The following is a 10262-nucleotide window of genomic DNA, read 5'->3' as shown; positions in this document are numbered from 1 at the left end:
ATTATAGTTTTGAAACACGAATGTAAGTTTTCTGTACTATCAACGTAAAGTTTTTTTTACATAAATATTTAATCACGTATTGTTTTTAATATTTTTAAGATAATGACATAATAAAATTGTATTTGGGTTGCAAACATCGCTGTTTTGCGAACTTGTATTTCGGTGCTCCATATCTGTTTTCATGGTCTTTATGGCTACTTAGGAAAAAAAAAAAGAATTTTCCAATTTCAACTTCTACTATTCTTTAGTAATCATATTCTATATACACTAACGGCAAAGATCTTATATGACAAAATGTCATCATATTATGAAAGAATTCATTTTCCCTCAAAAAGGTATGCCTTTTAAATATTTTAGAGGTTAAAATTTATATGACATTTGTATGGTGCAGAGGATTAAAGAAAAAAAAAATGAATGAGTTTATTATTATACATTTTAGATTGTATATAAATAAATTAAATCAAATTAATTAATAATATTAAACATATCAACAGATAAAAAAAAGTATGGAATTGTTCGGTAGGTCGGTTACCGGACGGTTCGGGTCAGGATCCGGGGTGAAGGAAGGGGTTCGTCTGATCACGGTCTTCCAGTCCGAGAGGTGCGAGGTCCCGAGCACTTCGTGTGAAAAAGGGGGGTGCCACCTGCAAAGACACTCCGACGCTTTTGTCAGAATATGTGCAGGCGGAATGAGGGTGATGTAGGGATGTGACGTACCTTGGGGGAAGAGCCAGTCTTCCCCTTATATACATGTCAGTAATGGGCCCCTCTAGAGGGCAGGCCCATATCCTCAAAGACGTTGTCCCATAGCTGCGGGAGAGCCGTACGGGACGCGTGTCCGGGTCGGTTGAGAGGCGCGTAGTCGGGCCGGGTGGAGCTCGGGTCGGGTTGACCCGCGGGAATCCAGGGCCGTAACAGTGCCCCCGACGCGCCAGTGATGGTCGTGAGGCGATCGGTGGCGCGTGATGTCCTTGTTCGTGCTTTGTCGCCGAGTCGGCTGACCGTGGGAGAGGCGCGTCTCTTATGCGCGTGTCTCTTGGTCTGCTGAGGCGTTCGTTCGTCGCTTCGTTCTTCGCGCTGAGCATTAAATGCTCATAATGAGTTTAAAAAACCCCGTGCGCAAAGACCATTTTGCCCCTGTCTCTTTCCGCGCTCCTTGTGGTGGTTTTTAAACAGTTTCTTTCTCTTTTCCTCCTACCCTTGCTATTTTCACCTTCCTCTCTCCCTGATATCCAAAATTTCTTGTTCGAGCCCCCTCGTGCCTCCTTTTTTCTCTCAAGTTCCTACAACCAATTTCAGGTAATTTTTGCTTCCTATTCCCTTGTGTTTACGCTATGTTTTACTGCTGCGTAGTTGTTGTTTGCGGTTGTTGCATGCTTGGTTTACTTTTGCTGAATGACTTTCCAATGGTGGGGTAGATGAATTAAGGGAGGGGTACCATTCCTGGGTAGGTTTTAGGTGATTTGCGTGATAGGCGTAGCTTTTAACCGTATTTGGCCATGATTTGAGTTTGAAAAGGTGTAGTTTCTGGGTTTCTATGGACTCCCAACCTCATAGTCTAACGGGGTGGTACCCCGCTGTAGGTATGCCTCGCATCATTTCCCGGTCTTCTGGATCTGGCGCGGCCTATGACCCGTACGCCTGGGTGACTGACGATATAAGGAGCTCGCCCAACCAAATGGATTTGGAGGAGTTGACCGAGTTCCGGCGAGCCGGCTACTTATGTGGGGGGACGGACGAGGAGGCTAACTATGAGACCGTTGTTCCCGCCCCCCACGAGCGTATTTATGAGCTCAACTTCCACTCTCCTCGTGTCCCCGATTGGATTTGGTTTTACAAGTCCATGTTCACACAAGTTGGCGTTCGGATACCGTTCTCTGATTTTCAAATGGCGCTCCTGAACCGAATATCCGTCTCCCCCTCTCAGCTCCATCCGAACAGCTGGGCCTCGATCCGCTGTTTCGAAATAGTTTGCGAGTACCTAGAGCTGCCGGCGTCAGTGGACGTCTTTCTCTTTTACTTCAACCTTACTAACCCTTCCAAGCAGGGGAAGGCGAGGAAAGGGTTTCTCTCTTTCCGTTCTGCCCAGGGTAGGAAAATATTTGGCCTCTTTGAGGATTCCTACCATGGTTTTAAAGACAAGTATTTCAAAGTTCGCCCCGTCAAAGGTCGTCACCCCTTTTGGTTGTCGTTAGAGGGGGAGCGCCTTATCCCGACTTACTGGAGTTTTGGGGCGGGGTCGAATTCCTTCATCAAGGTGACATACAAGAGGTTGTCGCCTGTAGATAAGCAAATAGCTGACGTACTTTTTGCCATTTTTGAAAAGAATCCCGTGAACCCTCATCTTCTTATGGGTGAACGGGAGGCCGCCAGGAGCTATATCCATGAGTTGTCTTATTTGTTTGCCTTCATTTGTTTATTGTTGTTTTCTTTACCTGATCTAACGACTAATGCATCTATTGGTTGCTGTAGTGGAAATGTCTGCCACCGTGACTGGTCTTGAGGATTTGATGAAGACCTTTTTTGAAGCAAGTGACGACGAGAATGCCGAAGGAAAGGATGCCGGTAAGTCGGAGGGTCCTTCTGGGGAGAAGGAGAATCAGGCTGTGCCTTCTCCCCAGGATACCGGCGTGTCGGGGAAACAAACTGCAGGGGTCCAGGCTTCCCCTATTCGTGAGGAGGGGCCCGCTGAAGGGCACGCGTCTTTCACCCCCCAGCCGGATAGTGACGTGGAGCTCATCCATACTCCCAAGAGGCAGAGGGTGTCTTCCAGCCCGGAAGGGGCCCTCACTATAATGGAAAGGAACTTTGATGCTACCAATTTTATTGACTCACAGCTGATACCCGGGACGAAGGAGCATTTTCATGGGACCGATCTGTCCGGGCAGGCGAGGTGGATGTACCGGACCTTGCTTCGTGGCGCCGTGATAGCTCGGAAGGCTGAATTCGAGTTATCGGGGATGGAGGCGCTCCGAAGGAAGCTTGAGTCCTCTGTCAAAGCGAACAATGACTTCAAGGCCCAAGTTGAACTGCTCCAGGGTCAGCTGTCAGAGATGGGGGGGAAAGCTTAGTGCTTCTGAGGAGAAAGCGTTGTCCGTTGCGGAGAGGTTGAAGGCGTCCGATGAGACCGTGGCCCGGCTGATCGAGCGTGAGATGGCCTTGGAAGGTCAGCTGAATGCCGCTCAGGGTCGGGTTGCCGTCTTGGAGAAAGAGCGGGAGCAGGCCGTCTCAGAGGCAAAAACCGCTAAAGCTGAAGCCGCAGGGCTTAAGAAGAAGCTCAAAGTGACCAAGGAGCAAGGGAAGAACGCCATCTCGATGACCGAAGATGCCTTGAAGGCTCAGCTAAAGATCGCAACTCCTGATTTCGACACGTCGTCAATTGGCGTCTTCAAGACTATCCAGGACGGAGAGATTGTTGACATGCCGAGGAAGTGAGATCTTGTAGCTTGGGATTTTTTGTAACACATTTGCTGAACAAATTATTGCTCGTTTTTTGTTTTGACTTTTTATAAGTTATACTTATTCAGTCGTTTGGCCGGGTTGCCATTTACTATATTTGTTGTCGTTATTTCTCTCGGGGGTGGGCTCGCGCCCGTTTTCCTGTTTTATGATTGTTATGGCTTGGATCGCCGTGGTCGCGTTGTCGTCGTAGTTGGCTTTGGCCGTAACGAAGATGGCCCCCGGGGTGATCAATCTCGGTCTGCCGTTTTAAGGCGCGTTCGTGCGTGGCGCACGTAGGAAAGTGGTAGACAAGTACGAAAATTTTTGACAAGTATGAGTTAATCGTTAGCTAAGCAAATTAATCAATATGGCGACTAAAAATAAAAAGGTAGATTGTCATGCAAACAAAGCGAGTATTTACTATCTGTTTGGGTTCTCAGGTCGGCGAGTCGTCTGGTCATGAGTAGAACCTTCTTAGGCTACCCGCATTCCATGTTCTGGGTACTTCATTGCCGTCGAGTCTTTCGAGCTTGTAAGCACCTTTTCCGAGTACCTCCCTTACCCTATAGGGACCTTCCCAGTTCACCGCCAGCTTGCCTTCCCCTGGGGTCGGTACGCCGACGTCGTTGCGTCGCAGGACGAGGTCCCTTTCCTCAAAATCTTGTTTGAGGACTTTAGCGTTGTAACGCAGGGCTATTCTTTGTTTCAACGCCGTTTCTGATAAGTGAGCCATTTCCCTTGCTTCCTCGACCAGGTCCTTTTCGACCGCTTCGCTCATGCCCGCGAGTAGTAGTCGGGGGCTCGGTTCGCCGATTTCGACGGGTATCACTGCATCGACCCCGTACGTTAGGCGAAAAGGAGTTTTCCCCGTGGCGCTTTGCTCGGTTGTACGGTAGGACCATAGGACGGAGGCGAGTTCGTCAGCCCATGTTCCTTTCTTATTGTCTAAGCGCTTCTTTAGACCGAGAAGGATGACTTTGTTTGCAGCTTCTACCTGCCCGTTTGTTTGGGGATGTTCTACCGAGGAGAACCTCTGTTTTATCCCTAGACCTGAGAGGAACTCCATGAACTTCTTGTCTGTGAATTGGGTCCCATTATCTGAGATAACGACCTCCGGAGGAATCGGGATAAAGCCGTTAGCCTCCCGGCAAGTCGTTGGACATCCTTGATACAACCCGGGCTCTTCATCTGGATAACTGCTTGGCACTTCTCGGGGTTGGCTTCCACTCCTCTTTGAGTGATCATGAATCCCAGGAACTTCCCGGCCTCCATGGCAAACGTGCACTTGAGCGGATTAAGCCTCATGCCGTGCTGCCTTAGTGACGAAAAAACACCATCAAGGTCGCTCAGGAGGTCGTCGGGTCGCGCGGTCTTCGCGAGTATGTCATCCATGTAGACTTCTACTGTTTTGCCTATGAGTTCACTGAATATCTTATTCATCAGCCTTTGGTACGTGGCCCCCGCGTTTTTCAAACCAAAAGGCATTACCTTGTAACAATAGATTCCCCCTGGCGTTATAAACGCTGTTTTCTCCTCGTCGGGTCGGTGCATCGGTATCTGATTGTATCCTGAGTAGGCATCCATGAAGCTCAGATACCGGTACCCCGCCGCTGCGTCGACGAGTGCGTCAATGTTGGGCAGGGGGTAGCAGTCCTTGGGGCACGCCTTGTTGAGGTCAGAGTAGTCTACGCACATTCTCCATCTCCCATTGTGTTTTTTGACCAGGACCACGTTCGACAACCAAGTCGAGTAGTCCAGTTCCCGGATGAACCCTGCTTCGAGGAGGCTGGCCGTCTGCCTGGCTACCTCTTCTGCCCTTTCCTGCGACATCTTTCTCCTCCTCTGGGCCACTAGCTTGGTTCCCGCCTTGACGGCCAGATGATGCGATACGAGCTGGGGATCTATCCCGGGCATATCGGCAGGCGTCCAGGCAAAGAGGTCGGCATTAGCCCTGATCATTTTCATCAAAGGTTCCTTCATCTCATGGGGGAGGTTTCTGTTTATGAATGTGAACTTATCGTCCTCCTCGCCGACCCTGAACTTTTCCAAGTCTCCTTCTGGCTCTGGTCTGGGTTTGTCGTCTATCCTGGCGTCCAGGTCGGCAAGGAAGACCCCAGATGCTTCTTTGGACTTTTTCCTGAGAGAAAGGCTGGTGTGGTCGCAAGCGACCGCCGTTTCCAAGTCGCCTTTGATGGATCCTACGGATCCGTCATCGGTGATAAACTTCATCACCAGTAGCTTTGTACTAATAGCCGCCCCCAGGTCGTTGATGGTTTTTCTTCCCAGGATGATGTTATAAGCCGTGGAATCTCATAATATTACAAAGTCCGCCATGACTTTTCGTCGCTTCTGCCCCTGTCCCACGGAGGTCGGGAGTGAGATGATTCCATCCGGCTTAATGAAATTGTCTCCCAACCCTACCACACCGTGCTGGTGGGTCGTCAGGTCGGCGTCTCTTAGTCCCAGGGCATCGAAAACGTTTCGAAACATGATGTTCGAGTCTGCCCCCGTATCTACCAGGATTCGCTTGACGAGGCCCATTTCGACCCTGGCCGTGATGACCATGGGTGGACTTTCTGGCGCCTCGTCAAACCATTGGTTCTCTGGTCCGAAGGAGATGGGTGGGAGGCCTCGGAAACTCCTAACAGACGAGGTGGAGACCGCTAGGACCTTGGTGTCTTTTCTCCATGCCGACCTTGACCTTGGGGCGGTGTTCCTGGCCGTTACCACGTTTACCACCGTGAGGCCGTGGTCGTCACCCTCTGGTTCCTGTCGTCGTCTTGTTGACCGGGATCTGTCTTCGCTATCGTGGTCCCGGTTGCGTCTCCTTGGCTCCCTTATAAGGTGGGAGAAGTCGGCAAGTTTCCCATCCCTGATAGCTTGTTCCAGGGCGTCTTTTAGGTCAAAGCAGTCTTGGGTCTTGTGCCCGTAACCTTTGTGATACTCGCAGTAGAGGTTCTTGTTTCCTCCCGTCCTGTCCTTCAGAGGTCGGGGCTTTGACAGTATCCCCTTTTCCGCTATCTGTTGATAAACTTCGGTGATTGATGCCGTGAGGGGGGTATAGTTGGTGAACTTCCCAACTCGGGGGAACAGTTTGGGTGCTTTACTCGAACCGCCGTCCCTGGCGTGTTCCTTGGGTCTTTCTCTGCCTTCATAGTGCCGGCCTTGGTTGTAAGCGGGCTGTCGTTTATTGGCGGCCACGACCCGACTGACTTCTTCGTCATTGATGTACTCTTTGGCCACGCACTGGATTTCTTGCATTGTCCAAACGGGCTTTGTGGTGAGGTGCTTCCTGAAGTCCTCATTTGAGAGCCCGTTCGTCAAGCACAGACTTGCCACCGAGTCCGTCAGACCGTCAATTTCCAAGCACTCGTCATTGAAACGGTCCAGGTACTTCCTGGTCGGCTCCCCGGGTCTTTGTGTCACTCCTAGCAAATTGATTGGATGTTTGGCTTTGACAATCTTGATAGTGAATTGAGCCAAGAAGGCGTGGCTGATGTCGGAGAATTGGGTCACCGAGCCCTGTGGGAGGTTGTTGAACCACCGTATCGCCGGGCCCGCCAAGGTGACCGGAAAGGCCCGACATCTGACCTTGTCTCCCACCCCTTCTAGGTTCATCCTGGCCTCGAAAGCCGTTAAGTGTTCCAGGGGATCTTGGGTTCCATCGTACTTCATGTCCGTTGGCTTGTCAAAGTGTTTCGGCAGCCGGACCTCGAGTACGGAACGGTGGAAGGGGGTCGCTCCTATTATGACGGGTACCCGGGTAGTTCTTCTCGGTTCGTCGCTCTCCCGACGGGCGTCCTCTTCGCCCCTGTTCGACGCACGACGCCTGGCGTGTCGGGTGTAGATGATGGGGTCCCGACTTTTTCTTCTAGCCCGCCTCCACCCTCCCGTGCTCTCCGACTCGTATTGGGGGCTGGGTGTGCGCCTCGAGCGGCTCCTTGAACGGGAGCGGGTGGGGCTCTACTCCGGGGTGCGCTGGTCGTGTTCTCTTTCCGCTAGCCTGCGTTCCAAGTCTTGCATCCTATGGCGTAACTCTTGCATTATCTTGGCGTGGTTGTCGCCGGTCCCTCCGAAGGGGCGTCTTTCGTGAGTTTGCGTCGTGTCCCTTGGAGGCGACCTCTGTTGTTGTCGAGTTTCCGTCGGAACGGCGCCTCCTCCAAGCATAGGGGGCGCGGCCTCGCAGCCCGTCCCAGTTTGGACTAGCACGAAGTCCATGGACGAGTCCCCACAGACGGCGCCAATGTTCGGTAGGTCGGTTACCGGACGGTTCGGGTCAGGATCCGGGGTGAAGGAAGGGGCTCGTCTGGTCACGGTCTTCCAGTCCGGGAGGTGCGAGGTCCCGAGCACTTCGTGTGAAAAAGGGGGGGTGCCACCTGCAAAGACACTCCAACGCTCTTGTCAGAATATGTGCAGGCGGAATGAGGGTGATGTAGGGATATGACGTACCTTGGGGAAAGAGCCAGTCTTCCCCTTATATACATGTCAGTAATGGGCCCCTCTGGAGGGCAGGCCCATATCCTCAAAGACGCTGTCCCATAGCTGCGGGAGAGTTGTACGAGACGCGTGTCCAAGTCGATTGAGAGGCGCGTAGTCGGGTCGGGTGGAGCTCGGGTCGGTTTGACCCGCGGAAATCCAAGGCCGTAACAGGAATATTAATAATATTAAACATATGAATATCCTTGCATTTTATTGTTATTTGATTTCTAAATTTGTTATAGTATTAATTTTATTTTCCTGTCATTTTTTTATTTATGAGGTTTTATAGATACTACTAAAATTTTTATGTTGTTATCCATCACCCATATATATATCGTGCAATGCATCGTAAAACACACTAGTAAGATTTAATTTTTCATAGATTAATTAGATAAAAGAGTTTAATTTTATATTGATATCTAATTATGTATTGTAGTGTGTTTGTTAGGCTGATTATATATATATATATATAACTACCCTTTGAAAAGAAAAAGATAAAGTAAAATACTTCTACCAATAATATCCGAGAAGTTACTCTTTTAGTTAAATATTTGGAAATTTTATTAGAAGCAAATTTGAGATTGGTTAAAATATGAAAGTTAATAATTGGCAAAATGGAAAAAAAACTTAATTTTTAAAAAATTAAAATTCTCAATATAATCAATAAGTAAGTTGGTGTTCATTAAATTTGTGTTAAATAGTCTTCTGATATATTATTTGAATTTATATAAGATGTCAAAGACTGTTGTAGACAAATTAATTTTTTTTCACAAAAAATTTTTATAGAATAAAGATGATAGGAGGACTAATATGGCTACGGTTAGGTGGAAAATAGTGCAGACTCCTAAAAAGTTAGACAGGTTAGAAGTCGAAGATAAAATGGTGCGTAACACAGCTCTTTTATTTAAGTGGTGGTGGTGTTTTTTTAAGGAGGAATGTCAGTTGTGAAACAAAGTAGTTTGTTCATGTAATAACCTGAATCCGAGTGAGTTACTATCCTCCCAAGAATTACCTACTTGGGAGGGACCGTGGAATGATATTTGTCAGATACAATTCAAAGATCTACAGGTAAGACAGAAGATGATTACTAAGTTGTTTATGAAGATTAGTGATGGGAGAGAGACTTGATTCTGGGAGGATATATGGCTTCGCGGTGATTCTTTGAAAGATCAATTTTCAAGACTCTTCTCAGTTTCAAACCAAAGAGAATCCGTTATACGAGATTGTGGATTTTGGGATGGTGTAGAACGGATATGGAACTTTCAATGGAGGCGAGAGCTATTCTAATTAGAGTTGGATCCAGTGAACCAGTTACACAATACGTTAAGGCTGGTTAAACTTGCATATGACAGAGAGGATAGAGTTGTGTGAAAATTTGATAAACATGATGTATTTTTTACTAACTCATTTGTACAGATGCTACAGGCAGAAATGATCCCGAAGGATGTAACAAACTATAGCTTTACAAAGACTCATTGGAAAGGACTAGTTCTACCAAAAGTAGAGTTATTTTTCTGGTTTGTCTTGACTGGCAGGGTCAATAGAAAGAGAGGTTGAGTCGGTTTGGGGTTATTAACCAGGAAGATATTGTATGTGTGTTATGTAATGAAGGTGTTAAATATGATCACCACTTATTTTTTTGCTGTAATTTTTTTTAGCAGGTATGGTGTGCATGAATATCACTTATTGAAAGACAATGGTTTTGTTCAGGTATATTAAAAGAATATTTTTAAAGTTGGACTGAGATATCAAATACGAAAGAGGAGCGCAAGAATTGGATGGTGTATTTTTGCGATTATTTAGAACATATGATTGGAAAGAAATATGAGGATTTTTCAGAATAAAGGAATAGGGGTTGAGGAAATTATCAACATGTCATTTATGAGCTACAAAGAGTGGTTAGGTGTGAATCTCTTTAGTTGTTGATGACTATATCAGAGATGACAAGAAAATATATATTAGTGTTCTTTTACTTTGTTTGTCTTTCTTTTGTATGTTTTGATTTTTATTGTTGTCCTATTCTATTCTATCTTATGTGTTGACCTTTATCTTTAAAAAAATACGTCTACCAACAATAATGTATAATATTATGAGTTTAATTTTAATATATTAACAGTGTAAAATACAGTTATATAATTATATCTGTTTGTTTAGATAATTATTCACGCAGTCAATATAAAAAATAATTATTTTTACTGATGTGACATTACGTAATTAAATGTACGTGTAAAAATTATTTTATCCTAAAAGTACATCAAAATTTATATAATTAAATATCATTTATGCAAAATTTTGTAGCTCATAGCCATATATATATTTAAACAATATCTAAACGAATATAA

At 46.8% G+C, this 10262-nt stretch overlaps 1 protein-coding gene across 1 annotated transcript; it reads right to left on the bottom strand.

The window, feature by feature from the left end:
- Positions 5752-7116, bottom strand: LOC107632623. Its single transcript, XM_016336293.1, has 2 exons — positions 6443-7116; positions 5752-6313 (listed from the first exon to the last, which is right to left on the bottom strand). Exons 1-2 carry the CDS (start codon positions 7114-7116, stop codon positions 5752-5754), a joined length of 1236 nt encoding a protein of 411 aa, XP_016191779.1.

The sequence above is a fragment of the Arachis ipaensis genome, chromosome B03 (assembly GCF_000816755.2).
Source record: "Arachis ipaensis cultivar K30076 chromosome B03, Araip1.1, whole genome shotgun sequence".
Lineage (NCBI taxonomy): Eukaryota > Viridiplantae > Streptophyta > Magnoliopsida > Fabales > Fabaceae > Arachis > Arachis ipaensis.
Note: the sequence above shows the minus strand (reverse complement) of the source record. Positions and strands in the feature narration are given on the sequence as shown.